A 26166-nucleotide genomic window follows, 5' to 3' on the forward strand; every position below is an offset into this window, starting at 1 on the left:
TAGTTTACCATATCTGAAAGCAGGTGGAATAGGAAATTTTGGGGGGAAAGGGCTGCCAACCTCTAGATGGGACCTGGAGATCTCCCAGAACTACAACTGATCTGCAGACTACAACAATCAGTTCCCTTGGAAACAAAGGTTACTTTGGAGGGTGGTCTCTGTGATATTAAACCATGCTGAGGTCTCTTCCCATCCCTCGCTAAATGCCAGACTCCCTAGATTCTGCTCTCAGATCTCTATGAATCTCCCAAGTCAGAGTTGGAGGGAATAGCTACCACACCTGTCAGTCTGCCCCCGTCTTTGGTTCACCTACAGTCATTTTAATAACAGTAAAGCTGTGGCCATTTTTATGCCAAGAAAAATGAAACATGTTTGCTTGTCCTTTGTGTGCTGGCATTGGCCTCCCTCTACCTGGCAACCAGACTCCATTTTATTTGGTGTAGATTTTCTCCTCTTATAATAGTGGTGTATCCCTAAAGACAAACTTAAATAATCAAATTATAAAGGGCAGAATGTAAGGCTAAGCAAAGCTCTCTCTTCCCTGCAAAAATGGCATGACCTTGTAATGAAAAGGATGCCATTTCCTGGTATTAATGTTCTATTTAGCCCAAGGTTGTATGATGGCCTCATACCTGGGCATCCGGCCAACTGTATCCGTTGACCATCTACCAAATATGCATCCTTACAGCAATTGATGAAATCCCTCCACAGATTTTAATTTTAGATTTCAGTGCCACACTCTTTCCTAAACATTGATTTTAAATAAAAAGTGCTCTATGAGTTTTGTGGAGTTGCCCCCTTCAGACGGCAACAGCCACTCGCCCACACTGAATTGCTGTTTTCATCAAAACTGATGATGCAGAGGGATGGGAAATGAAACAATGGCCAAACAATTCTAAACCTCGTTATGGACATGTGTGCACAGGCCACCTTATGGGCAAGCTGGCATGAATCAGGGCTAAAGCAGATGTTTGGGAACAGTCCTGGGTCTGGGAACCTTAAAAAAGTGGCAGGGAGAAGGTGTGATCATCCTAGTCCAGCTGTTTTCACTCTTTTGGCTGCAAAGGTACCACTGAAATATTTTTGTCAGGCTTTGAGGTACCAGGAAATGATGTTAGCTGGCTCTGCCTCTCTACCATGCCCCTGGAAGTGACATCACTCTCTCACTGTCAGAATCCTGACAGTGAGAGAGTGATGTCACTTCCACTATTTTCTGCCACTATTTAGGATGTTTATGTAAGTAGGATATTTAGAGTTTCATCCCTCTGTACAAGATGGGTTTCAGCTTGTCTCCTTTGCTTTAGTTTATGACCCTGATATTCTTTCCTGCATTTCCGTTCCCACCTCCCCTCTTTCTCACCTCCAAGCGACCCATTTGCTCCGTTCCTTTTCCCTTCTCCCCTGAAGCTGGATTCCCATCTGCATGTTAAAACAAGTTGGATTCCCATAAGAGGGGGGAACCGGGTTTGGGATATATGCTAAGACCTTTGTCCACGGCCCCAGTTTCGGCAATGCCTTGATGAGAGTACTTTTTAAAGTCAAAACCTTTGATTCGTCAAGAGTTTGCTTTTCCGAGTAACTGAAGATCCCCACACTCACACACAGTGAACTCTAAACTCTGTAAAAAAACAAAAACAAAGTTGTCACCTGTTTACAGTGTGCATGCAATCACTAATAAAATGCTTGTTACATTAGAAGTTAGCTCACTTTATGAATGCAGTCTGCTAAACAGGTTCCCCTGTCCCTGCTAAATATGGAAGAAATATTGTTCTAAATATTGTTTTAACTCCAAGGGTTTCTGAACAAGGTGGAATCCTAAATTTATTTACTTGTGAACAAACCCCATAATAGATGGATCTGTCCATGTCAGACCCAACCCTGATCTTTAGATCTGAAATTATGCTTCTGGAGTTCCAGTCACTTGCAGCAGCCCTTTCCTTTACTCAAGTGTAAATAAGGTCACTGGGCCGCTCTGGAACTTGGGGGAAGAGGCCTCTCCCAGTAGTGCGAGGCTGGGGGTGGCCTCTTCCCCCAAGTTCCTGAGAGGCCCACTGAGGCCACCCCAGCCTCACACTGCTGACTGCAGAATGGGCCAAAATGCAGCCCATGGCAGTAACAAGTAGCCTTGGGTTGGCCCAGGCCTGCTGCCCACCCACCTCCACTGGAGAAGGACTCACCTTTTGACTCCTGCTCCAGCTACCACCCAAGACACAGGAACAACTAACAGGAGCCTTCAGTGGCAAAGGCTTGAATGGATGGGGGCCTTCCCCTTCCTACCTCCTCCAGGCCCATCATTGGCCACTTTGCAAAGGGGTGGCCAAATAAGGAAATAAATTAATTTAAAAAAATGCTTTCCAAGGAGTTGAAATTGGCAGGCATATGATAGGAGGGAGTCTGCCTACCCGCCATTTTGAAAAAAAAAACCATGCCACAGTACCACTGAGGTGCCATCATAGTACCATAGAGCAGGGGTAGTCAACCTGTGGTCCTCCAGATGTCCATGGACTACAATTCCCATGAGCCCCTGAGCCCTCATGAGAATTGTAATCCATGGACATCTGGAGGACCACAGGTTGACTACCCCTGCCATGGAGCACCGCGGATGGCAAACTCTGCCCTAGTCTATTTCTCTTTTGTATTCCCCCACAGCTGATTCCCCCTATACAGGATTTGCAGATACAATTTTGCAGCAACAGTGATAAAAATGTTTGTGTGTGTGTGTCTGTGCAAAAGACGTGGATTGTGCGAGAAGTAACTCTGCGGGGGAAGCAACTCTCTCCCTCCGCACACAAACACACGGATTAGATATTCGGCTCTCAAAGAGCAAGGGCTCTGCCAGAAACTTATATTTGGCCTTCAGCCACAGAACAAGAAGCCAGAGCCATTCTGAAGACCTTGGTTCTAATAGTCCAGACATATTTGCACAGAAGAGCATCTCAAGAACACCAGCAAAACATATGGGCTTGGAAATGGATCCACCTCTCTGTGAGGACTGAAAGGGCAAGAAAACCTCTCTGAAAACACCAATAGGTCAGGCAAGGACAGGCAGGTCAATGAGACCAGGTGGGAGATGGGAAAAGCTCACTTATTGAGTTGGCAGAGTGCATCTGCACATGGCATTGTGATGCATTTATAAAAGCCCTCCGGGTCTGAAGCTATGCGAACCGAAATCTCCCGCTCGTTATTGACAAGCCATCGCCTGTGCCAAGTTCGAGCGGAGATCAAATCAAGAAGGGACATGGTGGTAATGAATTTACTGCCGGCGCTGCGTGTCTCTGGCTAAATTGCCGTTTTCGACTTTCCACCCGTGTAAAGGAGAAGCTATGCACTCCACAGTTACACTTAACCAACTGCTGCAAATTTTATTTCTTTGCTGCATTTTCCGATTACGCGATCAGCCTGGTTTTGGCTACCTACAGTACGTTTCTCGCTACAGCTGTGATGAAAACAGTAATTTCCCCAAATGCCCAACTGTGAAAGAATCGAGGAAGGGTTGAAAAGAAACGCAGCTTGAATACAGAGGCTTCGGAGCATTCATTTCTCCTTCGGTGGCTGCTGTTGCTACAAAGATGCCAAACTCTGAGTAACGGAGTGTTTTGTGCAGTTATGTTACTAAGTTGCAGGGAGCTGGATGCGGTCACATTACAATATATATTGACCTAAAGGAAGAAACTAACCTGCCTATAAATCTTCATCCTGTCGCCAAGGCTACAAAACTGCTTGTTCTCTTATTGAAAGATCACCTTTGTGCTTTATTTTTGGCTCACCACAATCCACCATCACAGAAGGTTATATGAGCTGGGCTGGGTTTTTTTTTTACTCGGGAAGGGGTACCCCCTGCATTTAAGGGCCAAACTACACAAGACTCAAGGATTTCTGGGTATGAACTCCCAAACATTTATTTTCACAAGCAGGTGTTTAGGTCCTGATCTCAATGAGGACCATGGAGGGGAAGTAGAGGTTGCTCAGATTCCTCCCTCCTTTCCTGACCGGAGATGGTGCTGCAGAGATTCTGTTAGCCCTCATGGCTGCAAGAACAACAGGTGAGTCTTTTGGAAGGCCTGCACATGTCCCTCCCCAGGAAAAGCAATAGGTCCACATGGGGGGAAACCTGAATTTTTGGTCAGTAAGATGAACATTTATTTATTTTAAAGATTTATTAGCCATCTTTCTACCTTATAAAAGGTTTACTCTATAAAGCAGAGTATATATACCTTCCTAATGCCGCGACCCTTTAATCCTGTTCCTCATGTTGTGGTGACCCCCAACCATAAAATGATGCAAGTGTCCTTTCACAGAAATTAAACCGAAACTGACCAATGGCGTGAAGATCCATTGTTCATGATTGTAGATAAATTGGTTTCCCCCCAGGGTTTCTCAGTTCAGTTCTGCCTCTTGTCTCGATCTCGCTATTTTCCACTGCTCTGGACAGACTAACGCTCTATCTCGGTCTACCCCGCAAGGCTGTTGTGTGGATGGTGCCCCCCAGCCAAGCTGCTTGCCCTGCCGCGACCCCTGTGAAAGGGCCATTCGACCCCAAAGGGGTCTCGACCCCCAGGTTGAGAACCACTGAAATAGTCTCTTGAGCATATTTTCCTTAGTTTGACCCTTTTTTGGTGGGGGGTCTGTTCCTGTTAGAACGAATTTCATATGCTTATAAATCTGGTGTTATCAAGAACAGAACCATAGACATTGTGACAGATGTACAACACTGGTTTGCCATAGGCTGAAAGCTGGAATTTCATATCCTGACTTTTCATGCAACCATTCCTTGGCTATCATATCCTTAATAGTTTCATGGATATATGTGTGCAGTTCTGGAGGCCTCACTTCAAGAAGGACACAGATAAAATTGAAAGGGTACAGAGGAGAGCGACGAAGATGATCTGGAGCCAAGGGACCAAGCCCTATGAAGATAGGTTGAGGGACTTGTGAATGTTCAGCCTGGAGAAATGGAGGGTGAGAGGGGACATGCTTAGGGCTGATCCTGTGTTGAGCAGGAGGTTGGACTAGATGGCCTGTATGGCCCCTTCCAACTCTTTGATTCTATGATTCTATGCATAAAAGAAAACTAGCAATCACCTACTACTTGAAAGAGGGGAATTATGTAACTGAGCAGAAAGAATCAGCGCCTATTTTACATCTGTTTTTTCCCACAGGTCAAAGGGTTTAGGCACATCTAGAGATGGCAGTAGCCAAGGGATAGTGTCTGGGGTACTTGTGGATTGTAAGCTAAACATGAGCAGGCAGTGTGATGCAGCGGTAAAAAAGGCAAATGCCATTTTGGGCTGTATCAACAGGGGTATCACATCAAAATCACAAGATGTCATAGTCCCGTTGTATACGGCACTCCAGACCACACCTGGAGTACTGTGTACAGTTCTGGAGGCCTCACTTCAAGAAGGACGTAGATAAAATTGAAAGGGTACAGAGGAGAGCGACGAGGATGGTCTGGAGCCAAGGGACCCAGCCCTATGAAGATAGACTGAGGGACTTGGGAATGTTCAGCCTGGAGAAAAGGAGGTTGAGAGGGGACATGATAGCCCTCTTTAAGTATTTGAAAGGTTGTCATTTGGAGGAGGGCAGGATGCTGTTCCCGTTGGCTGCAGAGGAAAGGACACGCCATAATGGGTTTAAACTACAACGATACAGGCTAAGAAATCAGGAAAAAAATTTCACAGTCAGAGTAGTTCAGCAGTGGAATAGGCTGCCTAAGGAGGTGGTGAGCTCCCCCTCACTGGCAGTCTTCAAGCAAAGGTTGGATACACACTTTTCTTGGATGCTTTAGGATGCTTTGCTCTGATCCTGCGTTGAGCAGGGGGTTGGACTAGATGGCCTGTATGGCACCTTCCAACTCTATGATTCTATGATTCTATGACTACCAATTTCAAGGAGGATATTTTTTTGCATTACTAAAAAAAAACATGACATCTCTTCTAAAGAAAATGCCTTTTGGGATCTGGCATGCTATAATGCCACTCAACACCAAAAGCCTAGAATAAGTTATAGGTCCACTTTCAAACCATATTTCCCCCTCATCTACGTAGGCTGCTTCACAATCGCAAGGCTCACTGAAAGCCATTGACTTTTCTCCCAAGTAGATCAGGGCTTTATAAATTCAGCACTGAAGATTCAAAGATTCGTGACACCTCCAGAGCACTAAAATCAAACTTGTAAATTGCAGTGATGGGGTCTGAACATGTCTTCCGCTTTCTCTGATGCTCTTTCAATGATATGATTGCATCAGTGCCTTGACAGATTGACTGAGAGAGAAAGTGTTCTCTCTTGGCAGTATAAATCTGTTTTCTCCTCCAAGGTTTCTTCTTCTTCTTCTTGTGATGCTGAAAGATTGACACAGAGCATCCAAGGGAAAGGGCAAATGCCCAGCACCCTAAGAGATTGTCTGGACTGTATCATAAATCCCTCTGTGAGGTTACCCTGGAACAGTATAAAGTCAGAGCTAAAAACAAGAGATGCTGTAGACGTCATTGTTTGAACACTTCCCACAGCAACAATTTGGGCCGACATGGCCTGCGTCCAGTTGGACGTTTGCAAGTTAGGCAGGCTTGCAGGAAACTCCAAGAGGAAACCTTCTTCAAAAATGGAGGCCTATGACATGGGAAAGGATATCTAAATTCACTGTGATCAAAGACACCGTCTAACAGACTTCAGCATTAGAAGCAGTGGGCTATACCCAATGAAAGGCAATGGAAAAACAAAGGATTAGCCTTTAAGTGACACTCTGCATTTGTTTGCTGCAACAGACTAACACAGATACTCCCACGACATCTAACCTCGGTGTTCTGGTTTCATTGATCTCAGTAGCTGAGGCTCAAAACAAAAGAAAGCATCAAGTGAGCCTAAAGGACTTACATGATAGAGGGGCACAGTGTTGCTTTCAGCTAAGGAGAAGTTCAAGACCTCTTGCTGCCCAGGCTCAAGCCGCACACTCACAGACGAAGTCAACATGGAGGGGCTAATGGGGTAATTGGGGCTCCCACTGTTCTTGCCCTTTTTCCGCGACCTGCGATTGGTGTCTCTCTTGTTGTCTTTCTGAGTCAAAGGCTCCTCCTGGATCACCAAGATCTTGTCATCGTTCAGATACCGCAGGAGTGAATTCTCAGAATCTGGGAAGGAGGGAGGGAAAAGGGAAGACAGCTAAGATAACGACATTTTCACTTCGGCGCTGATAAGGCCTTAAGCATACTTATGAGAACAGTCACTGGGGAAACCTCAAGCATGTCCTTCTGAATATTGCAATGTGACATTTTCAAGAAATCCCAGTGAGCCACAATGGGTTGTTCAAGAGGGAGGCATCTCTAGAATTGAATATTTTGCAAAGCATGAGACATAACTATATCTGACCAAATCTTTGCAGTCTACAGATCCAAAGGACCTGCTCTACAGCAACTCCTCCCCCCCAAAAAAAACAACAACAACCAACAACCAGTCTCTTAAAGACAAGTAGTTCCTTGGCATGCATACTTGGAGGTCTGTACATCATGAAAACTATGGCATGTCTTTTGCTTTGCTTCTTTCATTGGGGAAATAAAAACATCAGCTCTTTGTTCTTTGACTGACTGAAGAGTCCCTCCAAAATGTCAACTTATTTTCAAGGAGAAGTGATAAGTTATTTGAGTTTTAAGTTCGAACAATTGAAGCTACCTTATACTGTGCTCACCCATTGGTCTATCAAGGTTGCTCCTCTCTACTTTGACTAGCAGAAACTCTCCAGGATCTCAGACACGGGCCTTTCATGTACCACCTGCTCCTTCCAAATGGGGATTGAACACGAGATCTTCCGCATGCAAAGCTGTTGTTCTACAATTGCACTATGGCTAGATTTGCAACATGCCCTGGGGTGTGCATGCCTGGAACTGCTACAGAACTTGCAGCTTCAAATGTGTTGATAGTAGGATCAACAATTCTGGGTTGGGAAATGCATGGAGATTTAGGAATGGAGCTGGGGAGAGTGGAGTCTATTTTATTGATTGATTGGTTGTTTGTTTTTTATACTGTCACTCTTCCATTGGTCTCACAGTGGTTTACACAAGATAAAAACAGTAAAAATACAATAAAACCCCATAAAACACCTCTTACAAGATGGTAGCAAATAGCACAATAGATGCCGACCTCTCATTCAACTTGTCTAATATCCATCCTCTCTCCCATTCAGCTGGAGGGCCAAGCTGTCTTCCACTGGGAGTGAGGAGCCAGATCTGATAGGCATTGAGGGGGCATCCTCTTATGAAAACACCAGGAACCGACCCCGGCCTCAACCCTACGCCTGGCGGAAGAGCTCCTTTTTGCAGGCCCTGCAGAAAGTTGACAGCTCTGGCAGGGCCCTTAGCTCTTCTGGGAGCACATTCCACCAGGTTGGGGCCAGGACCAAAAAGGCCCTGGCCTGGGTCGAGGCCAGGCGAATGTCCTGGGGGCCCGGGACCACCAGTAAATTTATACCTACAGAGTTAAGGGCCCTGCCAATACCAATACCTTGAACTTGACCCGGAAGCAGACTGGCAACCGCTGCAGATGGTGAAGCACCAGCTGAATATGGGCCTCCATGGTGTTTTAGTGAGGACACTAGCAGCCGCATTCTGTACCAGCTTAGGGTGGGCAAGGAGCTAATGAGGATAAAAGTCCATGGAATCCACCATCTGCAACAGCCATGTTCTCCAGGGGAACTGATCACTGTAGTCTGGAGACCAGTGGGAGATTGGCGAGAACCCCAGGTCCCCCCCCCCCACTGGAGAGACTGTTACTTACACCAGTCCTGCATGAAAATTGAGAAATTTCATACTGAAAGTTTGAAGAAATTCTCACTTTTGTGTGTTCACCAAAGTACTCACCTCGGCTCCCCCTCTTGTACATATTTGTCTCTTTCGATTCTCCTATCCAGCTGTATTCTGTTGGCATAGAAACTGGTCTCAGATCACCTGGAAAAAGTACAAAAGGAAACCAATTAAAATTTTGGAACTCATTAAAAGAAAGGTTAGTTTACGCTCAAAAGGCGCCATGCATGTTAAGTTGGTAGGGGAAAAAAAAAGCAATCTGGTGCAGTTAACAATCAGGGCTTGCAGTGTCCAGAATGTGCTGGAGCAATGGAAATTTATCAACAGGAAAGGGCCAAAGGTTCGTGTCTCCTTAAGCAGAAAATATCAACAGTTAGCCTATGCAGGCTCATAATGAGTCCCAATCCCTTTTGAGTGTTAAAAAACTTACTCAGTTTGGGGAAGCTTCCTTCCCAATCTCATTCCAATCCCATGCAAGGCTTCTTACATGGAGCTGAGCTTTGTGTAGTGATTTAGAGCAGCAACCTCTAATTTGGAGGGTTGGTTTGATTCCCCAATCCTCCTCCACAGGGAGCCAGCTGGGTGACTTTGGGCAAGTCACAGTCTTATTAGGGTTGTTCTTACAGCAGTTCTCCCAGAGCTCTCTCAGTTCCACCTACCTCACAGGGTGCCTGTTGTGGGGAGAGGAAGCAAAGGAGATTGTAAGCCACCTTGAGACTCCTTTAGATAGTGAAAAGCAGGGTATAAAAATCAACTCTTCTTCTCTTCTTAAAATTTGTAAAAAAAAACAAAAAGTCTTTAGTCTAGCACCTATGGCTTGATGGGTGTGAGATAGAGATTCTTCCACCGCACACACCACTGCATAGGAATGTGATCCTAGTCCTAGTGTAGGACGCGAAACAGCACAGAAAGGAGCAACCAAAATGATCAGGGAGCTAAAGCAGCTGTTCTGTGTGGATCTGTTAAAACACTAGGACTCTTCCTGCTTAATTATGTTGCCTTTCTCTGAGGCATAAGGGGTTCAGTGGCATAGAGCTGGATGTTACAGAAAAAGGATTGGTTCCAGATGGGGGCTCTAAATTCCTACCCACCACTATGGCAGCAGCAAGAAGATCAGGGCGTGGGAATAATCCTCCACTACTTGCAGCCACTGCTCTTTCTAGTGGCACCTGTGGATTGTATACTTGCCCTCATGGCTCACATCTCCCCTTTCAGACCTGAGGGGTTTTCATTCCTTCTTTTATTTTCAGTAAATAAATGGGGGGGGGAAAGCCTTTGAAGGACTGAAAAGGGGACAGCATGGAACAGCTCCACTCTCCTTCCCTCAGTGGCTCTGAAGAACTGTCCAGATGAGCTCTCTTCCCCAGTGGTCCCCAACCTTTTTATGTGTTGTAAAGGGCTGGGGGGGATGAAGTAAAGGGCCGGGGGGGGGGGGGGGAGAAGGCGTCCTTCGGGGCCCACGTCCAATTAGTCTAAGGACCACATGTGGTCCGCAGCCCACAGGTTGGGGATCGCTACTCTACCCTACAGTTTCTCCCTTTTCTTTCAGAGAAATTCGGTTTATATTTTCTATGGAGCAAAAGGGGAATCTAGGAGCCAGACATCTCTGTAGGGATTGGGTAGGGGATTGTCTGGATTTTCCCGTTACTGCAGGGCCTTCCCACTGTCTATGTGGGGAGAAACCCCCAAATGCACAAGAACAAGACCATCATGAACAGACTGACACTTCTATGCAGAACTGATGTATATGCTAACTGCACACATGGTCAGTACTTTGCATTTCTGCTGATCACATGGAGAATGTGCTGGCCCATGCAACATTGTGCTCTATGAACACTAAGCAATCAACTACTCGTCGTTGGTGTTAGAGTCATGAGCGCTTTATGCTCCACATTTAGTCATCTTTACAGGGCTTCGGGGAAGAGGTTTGGTAAATTCCCGGCACAAATGTCTCACAAGTCTCCACTGTTTCCCACTGAAGCCTGGATCTCACCCTTGCATGCTTATTGACTATGTAGGTGGCAGAAGATAAGTGGCCATATTACATATATTACACCTATCTTTCACTCCCTATCATGGCTAAAACAGTTTACTCATAGCTTCTTTTACTGTTATACAGCGGGGGAACATGGTAATGTATCCTCAACATCACATACTCCCTAACAGGTCATTGATTTTAAAATAAAAATAAAGCTCAGAATCTTGTTATGGATCTTAGAAGGCAGGCTCAATTACTCCATAGCAGAGAATCTCTTTAGAATTGACAGCATTTATGGTCATTGATGCCCAACACAGTTGATGAACAGTAGATTCAGGATGGACAAAAAAAAGCCCTTCTTTAGTTAGTGATTAATTAAATTGTGGAATGCACTGCCCAGTGGTTGTAGTGATGGCCACTGTCGTCAATGGCTTTAAAAAAGAGATGGGATGCATTTATGTAGATGGCAATCAATGGCTGCTAGTTCTGGGGTAAAGTTCTGCATAACTGAGCTAGACAACAACATCAGGGGCAGGTCTTGGCATCTATGCTGTTTGTTGGTCCTCCAAGGACACACCTATGCCCCCCCAGGATCTGGGATTGGGATTGGGACTGCTATCCCCCCCTCCACCTGTCAGTAGTGGGAGGGGAAGTGATTAGCCGATCTTGCCATGCTAGTTAGTTAACTAATAATGTCAAATTGTAGTCGTGGTTTTAATGGATTTTAATGGGGTTTTAAGATGTTGTAACCCGCCACGAGCCGCAAGGGAGTGGCGGGGAATAAATTGAATGATGATGACGATGACGATAACGATAACGATGACGATGACGATGAAGATGACGATGACGATGACGATGACGATGACGATAACGATAACGATAACAATAACAATAACAATAACAATAACAATAACAATAACAACAACAACAACAATAACAACAACAACAACAATAATAATAATTGTGTGAAAGGCAACGCTCAACTAAACAGGCCACTGGTTTTATCAGCAAAATAGGCCTTTGTTTCCTTTGTTGTTGTTATGTGCGAAGTCGTGTCCGACCCATCGCGACCCCATGGACAATGATCCTCCAGGCCTTCCTGTCCTCTACCATTCCCCGGAGTCCATTTAAGTTTGCACCTACTGCTTCAGTGACTCCATCCATCCACCTCATTCTCTGTCGTCCCCTTCTTCTTTTGCCCTCGATCTCCTATACTCTGTATTTTAAGGTTTTTAACTGAGGGACCACATTTATGGGTTCATTTATTTTGTGACTCTTGTTTCTTTTTGGTGACAGCCTTTAATTTAGACAAATAAACCGAATCCAATTACACATCTTCAAGGGTACATTTAAAGCAGGGGTAGTCAAACTGCGGCCCTCCAGATGTCCATGGACTACAATTCCCAGGAGCCCCTGCCAGCGAATGCTGGCAGGGGCTCCTGGGAATTGTAGTCCATGGACATCTGGAGGGCCGCAGTTTGACTACCCCTGATTTAAAGCATCTTAAGATGTTTAAAGTATATGTGAATGGGCATTCTGCTGCTGCTGTTTAAAATCTGTGCACTCTACCTTTTGCATGTCCTTTTGAAGACAGAGGCATTCAGCAGGTGCATTATTGGATAAAACTTGTGATTAGCTTGCAGATGTCTCAAGGGGAAAGGCATCTAAGCGTCTTTGAAACTTAGACATTCTTGATATGATAAAAACCATTCAGATTTGCTCTGCCTTGCATACTGATAGCATGCTTCTATACCTAACATTTTCTACTGAGGAAACCTGGAGTAACAGTACCCTCGAGACAGAAGGAGATCAGTAAAACTGCCTATGTGGGACCTTCTTTATGAAACAACAAAATAGGGAACAAAATAACCCAACCTGTGTGCACGTTAGGAACCAAAAAGGCAGAGCAGCAGAAGAATAGGTATAAGTATAAAAAATTAAAATGCAAATATTTATGCACAATAAATGTGCACATATAAAACTTAAAAGCATCAATGTATATCACACTCCACTGCACAAATCCAAAACATTTTGACACATGGATAAATGACCAAATAACCAAATGGGTTTCAACGCCCCTTGGGGTCTTCTTCTTCAGTGGTCTAATATTTAAATGCATTCATGTGACGTAAGCGATATGAATGATTTATTATTCATTCGATTTATTACCCACCACTCCCTTCCAGCTCCTGGCGGGTTACATACATTTTTGCCTTCTTAGAAAACTAAAGGTAAAGGTATCCCCTGTGCAAGCACCGGGTCATGTCTGACCCATGGGGTGACGCCCTCTAGCGTTTTCATGGCAGATTCAATACGGGGTGGTTTGCCAGTGCCTTCCCCAGTCATTACCATTTACCCCTCAGCAAGCTGGGTACTCATTTTACTGACCTCGGAAGGATGGAAGGCTGAGTCAACCTTGAGCCGGCTGCTGGGATCGAACTCCCAGCCTCATGGGCAGAGCTTCAGACTGCATATCTGCTGCCTTAACACTCTGAGCCACAAGAGGCTCTGGCAGGTTACATACAGATGCATAAAACCCCCAGTTAAAAACTAGATAGAAAATCACAGTTGTAATCCAGTCAAAAACAAGTTATGGTGGGAAAAAAAACTAATCTTAAAAGCCCAAGAACCAACTTACAACGGAGTGAGAGGGAGGAGGGTGCGGATGTCAGATTGCAAACTGTCAGAGAGTGCCATATAGATCTTCCTGGGCCACACCGGCCTCAGCCATAGACCTGGTGGAAGAGCTCAGTTTTATAGGCCCTGGGGAATGCTGAAAGCTCCCACAGGGCCCGCAGCTCTTCTGGGAGCTCATTCCACCAGGTAGGGGCCAGGACCAAAAGAGGCTCCCCCAATAATGAAAAGTATCCATATATACCTCTTGGAGCCCCGCAATTAAAATATTTATTCTTCAAAATGCCACCCTTGTAGAACCCCCCTGAGTGTATTCTCATGTGTCACATAAAACTACTCTTGATCATGAATCAGCTCCCATCTGAAATACAGAGCCAATCATCACCATTCACAAATGCCAGTCTGGCTCCAATTTCCGCGGCCTGTTCATTTTAGACACTGGGGTGATTTTCTGAAATATTAGCACAGGATAGTTCCCCAGCTCCCAAAAGAAACCCAATATGGGAGAAGGCTGGATGCAGTCAAGAGGTTCTTTCCCCTTTTCTTTCCAGACCAGTAGCTCATTCCCACAGTTTTATTATTTTGGTGAAATAAAAACTCTCTGTGTGTATACGAATACGCACACATTAATCTGAAACAACAAAGATTTCAATGTGCAGCTCTGCAGATGGATAAATGGAGCTTGCTGTTTACTGATTTGTGACACGTCTTCACTGACTCTTCCGCCTGATAAATCAGATGCCGCTAATTCAGAATGTCATCACATGGTCTGAAGGAGCCAGGTTCTTTTCTCCCCCCTGCCCCCAGCTCTGATCACCATCTTGAGGCGTATAATGAAAGCAATTAGGCTTTATTTATCTTGCTGGGATATGATGATGAACTTTGCAATAATCAGGTAAATGTTGAAGTGAGGGAGGAACCCAAATCCTGAGACATCATAACGTTCCTTCCAGATTATTCATTGCTGTATCTAATGGTAATGTGAGTGGCTCAATTAGCAAAAGGGAGAAGAAGAAGAAGAAGAAGAAGAAGAAGAAGAAGAAGAAGAAGAAGAAGAAGAAGAAGAAGAAGAAGAAGAAGAAGAAGAAGAAGAAGAATTGGTACTTATATGCTGCTTTTCCCTACCCGAAGGAGGCTCAAAGCGGCTTACAGTCGCCTTCCCTTCCTCTCTCCACCACAGACACCCTGTGGGGTGGATGAGGCTGAGAGAGCCAGCTGGATGACCTTGGGAGCCACTCACAGACAAAGTTAGGGGGCTCAGCAGAGGCTTCCTCAGGGGTGCAGAAAATTGTAGCTTTGCAAATAAGCCAGTCTAGACTGCCTCCCAGTCTAATGAGGGCCAAGAATCAGTAAGGAAAGTGGGATGTTTGGGCAGATGGGGGAAATGGGCCTGCTTAAGCCCTTGAATGAACAGAATCAATCGAGAGCAGCGGTATAGAAATCAAAAGGTAAAAATAAATAAAATGGAAAGCCAAGTTATAAATGCTACACAAATTAAAAGGAATTAAGTTTAAAAATATCCAGTCATCTTCCACCTATTGAGAACCAGCGTGGTGTAGTGGTTAAAGGGCAGTGGGCTGTAATCTGGAAAACTGGGTTTGATCCCCCACTCCTCCACATACAACCAGCTGAGTGAACTTTGGCTAGTCACACCACTGATAAAACTGTTCTGACCAAGCAGTAATGTCAGGGCTCTCTCAGCCAGCTTGGTATAGTAGTTAGGAGTCCGGACTTCTAATCTGGCATGCCGGGTTCGATTCTGCACTCCCCCACATGCATCCAGCTGGGTGACCTTGGATTCGCCACAACACTGAGAAAGCTTTTCTGACCCAGCAGTAATATCAGGGCTCTCTCAGCTCCACCTCCTTCATAGGGTGTCTGCTGTAGGGAGAGGAAAGGGAAGGTGAATGTAAACTGTTCTGGCAATTCTTTAGGTAATGAAAAGTGGGGCACAGAAAACTGGGGTATAGAAAAACAGTTCTTCCTCCATTGCCTATTAGTCATAAAGAAAAGCCAGAAATGGGGTTGCAGCAGCTGATGTAACACATTATAGGAATAAGCAAAACTTTTCCAATTATACCAACAGATATTTCTGCCTCATTGAATAGTAATATGGCAAGTTCAGAGTACTTATTCACAATGGAAAATATGTCATTCACAAAGGGTAGGTTAGTCTGGATTGTTTTTCACGTTTTCATATCTTGGCATAATTGTTCATCATTCCCCAGTTTGAAGGAACAGACCTGGCTTCATTATGCAGTATCCCAGATTCCACCTAGGTATTTTCCAACTTATTGCAGGCAGCCCTAATTCCACTGTATTTAGAAATCAGAGTCCAGTAGCACCTTTAAGACAAACAAAGATTTATTCAAGGTGTGAGCTTTCGAGTGCAAGCACTCTTCGTCTGACTATGAACAGACTATGAGTCTGAGGAAGAGTGCTTGCACTCGAAAGCTCATGCCCTGGATAAATCTCTGTTGGTCTTAAAGGTGCCACTGGACTCTAATTTCATTGTGTTACTTCAGACCAACATGGCTAGTCATTTGAATCTATCCACTAGATTTGAACACTCTCCCACTCTGTTTGCTCTCCCCTTCAAACTTTTTGTTACTGTTCAACAAATATTTCTGGAGAAACAATCAGATAAATAATGTGCTAAAAACTGGAAACACCCCATCAGTGAGAAAAATCATTGCTGGAATACAGTTTCCACATAAGGCAATACTGACTCAATTATTTCATTTTCCCTTTCCATTCCTTTTGATGTTATCTTTCATTGACTAATTCATTAATTTATGTCCCAGGCGGCGGCAGGTTGTTTACAGCTCCCTCTCTCTTGCTCCCCTCTGCTCTGAGCTTCCTGTCTCAACAGTACCTGCATGTGGCACAGTATATTAAAATGACAGTAGAAGTTTGTCATCTGACAGAATAAAAAGCATCACTCAGCACATTCTCATCCAAGTCCTCTGCCTGGCCTGGCAGTCTATAGCAGACCCCCAACATTGTTGTTGTTAGGTGCGAAGTCGTGTCTGACCCATCACCACCCCATGGACAATGATCCTCCAGGCCTTCCTGTCCTCTACCATTACTTGAAGTCCATTTAAGTTTGCAACAACTGCTTCAGTGACTCCATCCAGCCACCTCGTTCTCTGTCGTCCCCTTCTTCTTTTGCCCTTGATCACTCCCAGCATTAGGCTCTTCTCCAGGGAGTCCTTCCTTCTCATGAGGTGGCCAAAGTATTTGAGTATTTGAGTTTCATCTTCAGGATCTGGCCTTCTAAAGAGCAGTCAGGGCTGATCTCCTCTAGGTTTGTTCATCTTGCAGTCCAAGGGACTCGCAAGAGTCTTCTCCAGCAGCAGAGTTCAAAAGCCTCAATTCTTTGACGCTCGGCCTTCCTTATGGTCCAACTTTCGCAGCCATACATTGCAACTGGGAAGACCATAGCCTTGACTAGACACACTTTTGTTGGCAGGGTGATGTCTCTGCTTTTTAGGATGCTGTCTAGATTTGCCATAGCTTTCCTCCCCAGGAGCAAGCGTCTTTTAATTTCTTTGCTGCAGTCCCCATCTGCAGTGATCTTGGAGCCCCAACATAATACCACTAATATTTCCTACTCCTTTTATTTTTACCCAAAGGCTCTCAGCTGAACTCTCATGCTCAGACACATATTTCCTCTCAAGTATAAACATTCTTAACATTTTTTTGTCTGACCCTTTTAAATAAGTTGTACCCCTCAATCATATTATTCTAGTTGTGGGTTATCCTAACAATTTTCTGTAATGCCTATAAGATCATAATCTTTGTTTATTAGGACTTCTAGTTCTTCCTGCTTGTTTCCCACACTCTGCACATTAGTGTAGAGACATCAGAATCATTCATATGAGTACCCAAGGAGTTTAATTTTTGAACTTTCCTGTAAGTTAATTGTTCCCTGCATATGTGCCATGCCCTTTAAATCTGCAGTGTTCCCATCTACATTAACGTCATTGAACTAGGCTTTGAATGTATGCCTTGCTCCTCCATTGGACTTCATTTAATGCTCTCCTCACCAGGTCCACAAGACTCTTCACAAAGACATTTTCCCCCAACATCTTGAGGTGCAAACCATCTCCCGATAGAACAGCCTCATCACGGTTGCGTGATCCATGGTCCAGAGCTCTGCGCCTGCGTGTGTGCACCAGCTGGCGCACTGGCACCCGTGCCTCCCCTCGCCCCCCGTGCCACAGCGCTGGCTGCTTCGGCACAAATAGCTGCTTTATCTCCAGGAGATCCATAGGGCTACCAAAAATAGTTATAAAATCACTGGTGAACCCAATTGCTTCCAAACGGCCTTTGACCAGAGCTATGAGTCCTTTCAGATTTAGATTCTGAAGACCTTTAACTGGCATACCAAAAAGAAAACAGAAAAAGTACGTCATAAACTTTGGATTGCTCTGCCATTATGAGCAGAGCCAGCTGTAGAAACCTGGCAACTGATTCAATTACTAGAAAGTAGGAAAATGACCTTAGCCTCATCATTGAATCTGTGCTGTACAGAAAGGAGTGGGTTGAATAAATGTGCCCACGAATGATGGCATACAGTGAACAATTGAAAAACACATGTGGGATGGTTTCAACACAGCCGGAATTATAGGGACGTGTTTTTTCAGAGTAGGGCATTTCCAAAAATCTCCCAAGGAGAATAGCAGAAGGGAGATCGTTAAAGATATGAGGGTATATGAGTCCATTGAATTCCCTGGCTGTCCCTGGAGATGAAGTGACAGAGTGACGATGAAAGATGACCGATACTGAAGCTTACTCACTAAAGTGAGTAAGCATTTGCTGGCAGGGGCTTCTGGGAATTGTAGTCCATGGACATCTGGAGGGCCGCAGTTTGACTACCCCTGCTTTAGAACCTATTCTATGGCAGTGCTGGCGGCAAAGAGATCTTCCTTCCCTAGTGCCATGATACATTCTCAGCGTTGTCCAGTCAGGTTGAGCTAAGTGGTAAAGGGACAGTATGCAATGGGATTATTCCATACTGGCCCTCACTGGGAGTTTGTGGGTCTTTTTGTGACTCATTGCAACTATACTATAGAAATGGATTGTGAGCAATCCACTTGAATGACAGAAAGGGAAAAGAGCGCTCAGGGTACCTGCCATATTCGGATGGATTCTTTTTCGTTTGTGTAGTCTGAGGATATTGAAACTAGAAGAAGAAGAAGAAGAGTTGGTTCTTATATGCCGCTTTTCCCTACCCGAAGGAGGCTCAAAGCGGCTTACAATCGCCTTCCCATTCCTCTCCCTTGGACTTCATTTAATACTCTCCTCACCAGGTCCATAAGACTCTTCACAAAGACATTCATTCTCAACATCTTGAGGTGCAACTACTGGAAAGGTGAGACCCACCAGTTGTGTACTTGGCTTTTGTGCATCCAAGCTAATCAATGCTTCACTAAAAATGCTTCACTTAGTCTGAGGAAGAGTGCTTGTACTCAAAAGCCTTCAATAAATCTTTGTTGGTCTTAAAGGTGCTCCTGGACTCTGATTTTATTGTGCTACTTCAGACCAACACAGCTACCCATTTGAATCAATGCTTAACTAAGACCCTTTTTCTTTAGCTGGTTACTTTGGACCAGTAAATGAAATTGAACCCCACATCTGTGACCTCCCTGCCCTGCATCCTCCCCCTTTTCAAATCTCCCCCATCAACTATCATTTCTCTTTCCCCAAGTCCTGTGTAAAGTTTCTTCCTAGCCTACTTCACATTCCCAAACAAAATTAAGACGCTTGTCAACATTCCGTCATTGACAGTTCCCCCCTTACAAGGGTCAAAAAAATTCCAGCAGCTCACACAATGACTGAGATGCTTACCCAAAGTTTCCGGATATACAAACAACCTTTTGATGATACAGAAAAAAGAAGCAGTTACAAATGCTGGAACCCAACATTTCTGCAAAACAACTGTAAGAATTGATGTGCTGCTTTTTGAAGTGTTATCCCTCTATGGCAGGGGTAGTCAAACTGCGGCCCTCCAGATGTCCATGGACTACAATTCCCAGGAGCCCCCTGCCAGCGAATGCTGGCAGGGGGCTCCGGGGAATTGTAGTCCATGGACATCTGGAGGGCCGCAGTTTGACTACCCCTGCTCTATGGGATGTCGCAGCCCAAATTGGGGCATAAGGACAAACTGTAAACACTGGCAAAATCTGACACTGCAGTAATGTAGCTGGCATCTATAAGTCACTGTTTGCTCGGAGTTTACAAAAGCAAGCAAAATCCGTTTTATTGGCTTGCATTTCAAAAAGCCAACTTCTCTCTGATTCTACTATTCAGGCAAACTGCCTGTGAGATTTTCCTGCTTGGAGAGAAAGCTAGAAACGGGGATTGTAGTTGCATTAAGCCTTACTTAAGTTCCTCTCTCCAGTATTAAGGGAGCAAATGCTGGTTTATACTCCATGGGAAGGGAATTCGCACATCCCTCACACAAAACTGCTTTAGATTTCATACTATTCAGTGCTGCACAACATAAGAATGAAACCTGTATCATCACAGCTTCTATCTGAACCAGCCATATTGAGACAAAAATTGTGCGACTTCTCATGCTCACCAGAACATTGTAACATCCGTCTTGATGCAGAAATTACAGTGAGCTTAAAAGCTCACATAACATTTGGCCTCCATTTGGCTGCTTCAGATATGATTCCTAATGCAGAATATAGTGTCCTGCAGGGGGCATCAGAGGAGATGTGTGTTTAGCATAATTAGAATAGGAACTTCCCGGAAACTGCAGCTGGTACAGAATGCAGCTGCTAGGGTCCTCCCAGGAACACCTTGGAGGGCCCAATGCTGAGGCAGCAGCATTGGTTGCCAGTTAAGGGCCTGGACCAGGTTCAAGGTTCTGGTTTTGACCTTTAAGGCCCTTCACAGTCTGGGATCCAAATATCTGAAGGACCACCTATTGCCTTATGCCTCCTGCAGAGGCACTAACTTGCTGGTGGCCCCCAGCCCCCAGGAGGCTTGCTTGGCCTCAGCCATTGCCAGGGTGTTTTCAGTCCTGACCCCGACCTGGTGGAATGAGCTCCCAGAAAGTATGAGATTAACCCTAGAACATATTAATGGGAATGCAATAATCAGATTATCTCCTTTGTCTTCTCTATCTGATCATCCTCAGAAACAGGGCAATGGAGGCACCAATAATAAACATTTCCATGCCCTGATCTGAGATTTTGCTCCAACACGAGAAAACAAAGAAGTCCACCAATAAAACATGGTTCATTGACTTCTCTAAAGATGGAAGGATGGCACTATCCCCTCCACTGGAGTGAAAAGCCCACAGCCCAATGAAAGAACAGCTGCTTTGCCTGTAGAAGGGACTGAAACAGCAATTCCTAGAAAATAGCTTTCACTGTCTGAGACCCTAGAGAGTCAGTGAAATAGGCAATACTCAGCTAGATAGGCAAGTGATCCATCTTAGCATAGAGTGGCTTCATATAGTCACAAGAAATGAATGCAGAAGTCTGATATTAGAAGACCCATGGACACATGCTGAGGTTTAACACTGAAATGAAAGTACCCATTTGCTTTCCTTGACCTGGATATTAGTCCTTCACTGACAGAATTTCAAAGGGGAAGACAGCAGGGTGGTTTGTCCAATTGGTGTTGTGTGATCACACTAAGATCACTCCAAGGTCAATGCAGACGGGGACTGCAGCAAAGAAATTAAAAGACGCTTGCTCCTGGGGAGAAATGCTATGGCAAATCTAGACAGCATCTTAAAAAGCAGAGACATCACCCTGCCAACAAAAGTGCATCTAGTCAAGGCTATGGTCTTCCCAGTTGCAATGTATGGCTGCGAAAGTTGGACCATAAGGAAGGCCGAGCACCAAAGAATTGAGGCTTTTGAACTCTGGTGCTGGAGAAGACTCTTGCGAGTCCCTTGGACTACAAGGCCAACAAACCGGTCAGTCATAGAGGTGATTAGCCTTGACTGCTCCTTAGAAGGCCAGATCCTGAAGATGAAACTCAAATACTTTGGACTCCAGGGAATGGTAGAGGACAGGAAGGCCTGGAGGATCATTGTCCATGGGGTCATGATGGGTCCGACACGCCTTCGCGATCAAACTAAGGTCCATCAAAGTCCAGAATTCTGTCTCCAGCAGCAGTTAGCCAGATGCCACCAGGAAATTCATAAGCATGGCATGATGGTGGTAGCTTTTGGCACTCACAGGTATATTGCCACTGAACACGAAGGTTGCATTTAATTGCAATGGCGAAAAGCCTATCCGTGAGTTTGAGTATCACTGGAAGAGAACTGTTGTATTTCTGAAGCAGAAACTGCTCTGTACACAATACAAGTCCTGGCAAGAAACCTGGTCCACCTTCTGGGCATCCATCGCTCAGCAACTAATTTATTGTCATTTCTTTCAATAGCAACGGGAGGGGGAAGAGTGGGAGCAGCAGTTAATGTGTTTCCAAGACCACACTCCTTCTTTGCAATCGATTGCCAATCAACTCCAGAAGGTTTCCTAGTTAAGTCACTAGAGAAAACCTACCCACAATCATTCAAAAGAGATGTCCTATTAACACCTGCAGATGTTCAGTATCTGTACTGAAAGCAAGGCTTATGGCTATTATGTCCCATTTTTCAGTTTCTTCATAAACGTCAAAGATTGCTGCAGATTGTTATGGTGGAAAACCACATAAGGGTTCTTTGCATGCACTAAGTTGCGTTTGGGTGCGGTTAAGGAGGGTCCAAAGGAGCAAATTGGAGACGACTCTCCATTGGCTATAATGGAGGGATGGGGCACCCTCTTCGGGAGCCCCTAGATATGGACCCCCTTGGACCAATCATTTTCACATTTGGGGGGGAGTCATGGAATAGCCTCCCAGAGCTACCCTGAAAGTTTGGAAGCTGTACCTCAAACTCCCACCCACACCCCAGCCCCAGGAAAGACAGGAATGCCAACATTCCCATTATAGTCTATGGCACCATTGACTTCCATGGGCGCTGAAGCCAAAGTGGCTGAGTCCTTTGATAAATTAGTAAATCAATATAATTCCTGATTTTTTTTGGGGGGGGGAGAAAACTTTCAAGAGGCACCCATTGTTGAATGAAATATTATTTTATTTCTGGCATCGCCTCAATGCGTGTCCACCCAGTTGTTGCTCCAGGAAATTCGTCATTAAAATAAAATAATTCTCATTCCCGGGAACAAGGGAGGGGAAGGCGGGAGTGAGGTCGGGACGCTGCAGATGACTTTGGTGCATTTGAGCCTCCATACCTTCCTTCTGCTGGTTGACTGCTGGTTGCAGGACACTCACAACCATATCACTCATCCACTCTAACCTGTCACCCCCTTGAACCTTCACAGAATCAGCCTGTCTGTCAGATGGCTCTCCAGCCTCTGTTTAAAAATGTCCAAAGAAGGAGAACCCACCACCTCGCGAGGAAGCCTGCTCCACTGAGAAACCGCTCTGTCAGGAACTTCTTCTGGATGTTTAGAAGGGATTTCTTTTGAATTAATTTCATCCCATTGGTTCTGGTCCCTCCCTCCGGGGCAAGAGAGAACAATTCTGCTCCATCCTCTATATGGCAGCCTTTTAAATACTTGAAGACGGTTATTGGATCCCCACTCAGTCACCTCCTCTCCAGGCTAAACAGACCAAGCTCCCCCAACCTTTCCTCTTACGTCATGGTCTCCAAACCCCTCACCATCTTAGTTGCCCTCCTCTGGACATGCTCCAGTTTGTCTACATCCCTCTTCAACTGGGGTGCCCAAAACTGAACACAGTACTCTGTGAGACTAAACCAGAACAGAGTAAGGCCTCCTGTAATCTAGACACAATAAACCTGATAAACCTGAGCCCCAAATGATCATAAACATGCCTTTCTTGAACACAATCCCATTTCATACAAAAGCACACATTTCTTTCATTATTGCACTGAGAAGCAACCTGGTAGTCATCTGAACAACTACAATAGTGAACTGGAGGGGCTGCATGCTGAAACCTTAATTACCTAATAGGCCTATCAAGGATTATAAGCTACGATGACTAACTGGAACCTCCGTGTTCATAGGCAATGCACCACTGACTGGGAAAACACAAATAGTGGGGGTGTGTTGCTGTTTTCATGTCTCACTTGAAAGTTCTTGGCAGCAACTGGTTGGTCAGTGTCGGAAACAGCATGCTAAACTTGATGGATCTTAGGTCTGAGCAAGCAGGCCTCGCACTAGTAGGGTTTGGTCCTTAGAGGCCATGGAATTTAATCTTGTCAAATCACAGGCTTCTTTTCCAACTCAATTCCAGCTTTGAGTCAACTGGTAAATATGAGAAAACACGAATCACCGTGAAAGGTCAAAGTCAGCAGCAGCATACCGTGTGTGGGAGTCTTCTCTCTTCGCCGTATCCCCGTCGCTCTACCTCGTTCATATTCAGAGCTTGCCGGATGGCCCTCGCCTTCAATCAACGTGTAATATTTTCCACTTTCATGCTCCAAAAAGTAGCTCGGGGACTCAGAACCTTTCAGCCCAGTCTTTCCAACACCGTACTTGCTGATGTCGTCACAAGACATTATTCCAATTTCATCTCTAAGAACAAAAGGAGAAATAAGTCAAGTAGGAAGTTGACAAATAGATGACAAATGTCTACAAAGGGACCGCCATTCGTTTTCCAATCAATCCTGACATATAAAGAAAAGGAACATAATGGATTATTATTGTACTATGTTGACATTCTGCTCTTCCTTGGGAATTTCATAGCTCCCAGTTTACCATCCAGGCACCAATCAGTTCTACTCTTGCCCTGTTTGAGCCTACAAAGATGCATTATACCCACCCAAGTATTGTTTAGCCTAGTGGTGACTTTCCAGGGACTCATGCTGTGACAGACAGCACTAGAATGGTAAAGTTCCAAGTGCTGAAGTAACAGCAACAAGTAAGTGAAGGGTTAACATTCCTCACTAAGAGAAAGAGAGAGAGAGAGAGAGCTCATTTTGACAGAACCTGCCTGTTTCTTAGCTGAACATCTGCTCTGGGGAGAAAAGTTTAGTCCAAGAAAGAGTCTTTACTAACAGCTGAAAGCAGATCTCTACACAGTGTCTGGTAACTTGGGAATCTATTTGGCAGTAAGAATTTGGGCAGTGAGAAGATACAACCAATTCAGGCCAAAGGATAGGGAAGGATGTTTCTAAGAAGAGGAGGATCCCTGCCCAGTTGAAGAGAGGAAATCAGGTGTAAGAATTTCCTTGGACTTCTGTGAGAGAAAGCTTGCTTGAGATGCCTCAGAAGGCAGAGGGATGCTGATACTTCTATGAAGGGAAATTGAGGGTGCTTCTAGAAATCAGAGGAGTTCATGGAAACTCATAGACAAAAGAAAAACAGATGTGGTTGGGATAAACACAGTGAGAGATACTTCTCAAAGAAAACTCAAATAATAAGAACATCAAAAATTCTCAAAAAGCCTATAACAAAGAACTTCTAACTGTATTAAAGCTGATTTATAAGAAAAGGCTTTGATTCCTCATTCCAATTACCCTTTTCTTATTTGTAAAATAAAAAACTTTTGCTTGTTGGTTGTTAACAAGTCCTGAGTGCCATTCTGACAAGGGTTTAGGAAAAATTCCATGATTGTACAAAGCCAAGAAGCCTTCCATCCTTCCGAGGTCGGTAAAATGAGTACCCAGCTTGCTGGGGGGTAAAACGGTAACGACTGGGGAAGATACTGGCAAACCACCCCGTATTGAGTCTGCCATGAAAATGCTAGAGGGTGTCACCCCAAGGGTCAGACATGACCCGGTGCTTGCACAGGGGATACCTTTACCTTTATGCTACAAGGGCTGCTCAGTCTGTGAACAAACAATGTTATTATTTGGGAGGGAAAATTTGCCCTGGATTGGGGAAGTGTGTGTGTGTGTGTGGGGGGGGGGGAGTCCATCTTACATACAGAGAAAAGTGTTTCCCAACACCTGTTCCTTTAGTTCCTTTAAATGGAGGTGATAGGGCTTGAACTTGAGATGTTCTACTCACAAAGCATGCTTTCTGGTACCACTAAGCAGGTATTATGGCTTTGGCAGTGATGGAATATCAGGTGCTCCTACATATTCTCAGGAAAAGTTTGATGCACGGTAATCTATGATTCTGTTCTATGATTCTAAAATCCCCACCAGATATGACTGTTATGGGAAATCAAATTTTTATTAAGGCCAATGTGAGCTCTATTGAGCTCTGAAGCAGAATATCCCAGAGGTTTTAAACTATACAGTTTAAAAGAAAACTCCACCACTGGATGAATAACAATTTGATGCCCTTTAGCGACTCTCCATTTGCAACTTCAGATGTCTTTCTGGTAGGGCCATCCCTATATTTTATAAACACCAACATCCCTGAAAGGGAATAATGCAACACACAAGCTGAGAGATCTAAGTTAAAAAAATAGAACTTGTTATATATTATTTCCAAACAGAAGAGGGGATATCAACCAGCACATTAAATGACCTTTTAATCCAGCAGCACCTTAAAGACCAATACGATTTCCAGTGTATAAGATTTCAAAGTCAAAGCTGCCTCCATCAAACATAATGGAGCTTTGACTCTCTGAAGCTTATATCCTAGGTGTCTTGTTGGCCTTTAAGGTGCTACTAGGCTCAAATCTTGCTCCTCTACTGTAGATCAGTATGTTACCTGCCTGAAATCACATTAAATTTCAAAGGAAAATTAGAGAGACTGCTGAATTACAACAAACCATAACACTCAAGAAATGCATCCACCTGGATTTAATCGA

General features: G+C 44.6%; 2 protein-coding genes across 5 annotated transcripts in view; both read right to left on the reverse strand.

Moving 5' to 3' along the window:
* Window positions 1–26166, reverse strand: part of APOOL (apolipoprotein O like) — a 400760-nt gene that overhangs the window by 140152 nt on the left and 234442 nt on the right. The window lies entirely within an intron of this gene.
* The window catches only part of LOC143822809 (connector enhancer of kinase suppressor of ras 2-like), a 415535-nt gene that overhangs the window by 103950 nt on the left and 285419 nt on the right, over window positions 1–26166 (reverse strand). For all 4 annotated transcript variants that reach the window (XM_077308411.1, XM_077308412.1, XM_077308413.1 and 1 more), the window contains exons 11-13: window positions 23764–23975; window positions 8850–8936; window positions 6874–7127 (exon numbers count right to left, since the gene is read on the reverse strand). In XM_077308411.1, the coding sequence (XP_077164526.1) occupies window positions 6874–7127; window positions 8850–8936; window positions 23764–23975 (553 nt within the window). The remainder of the gene's footprint in view (window positions 1–6873; window positions 7128–8849; window positions 8937–23763; window positions 23976–26166) is intronic.

Source organism: Paroedura picta, chromosome 13 (assembly GCF_049243985.1).
Source record: "Paroedura picta isolate Pp20150507F chromosome 13, Ppicta_v3.0, whole genome shotgun sequence".
Lineage (NCBI taxonomy): Eukaryota > Metazoa > Chordata > Lepidosauria > Squamata > Gekkonidae > Paroedura > Paroedura picta.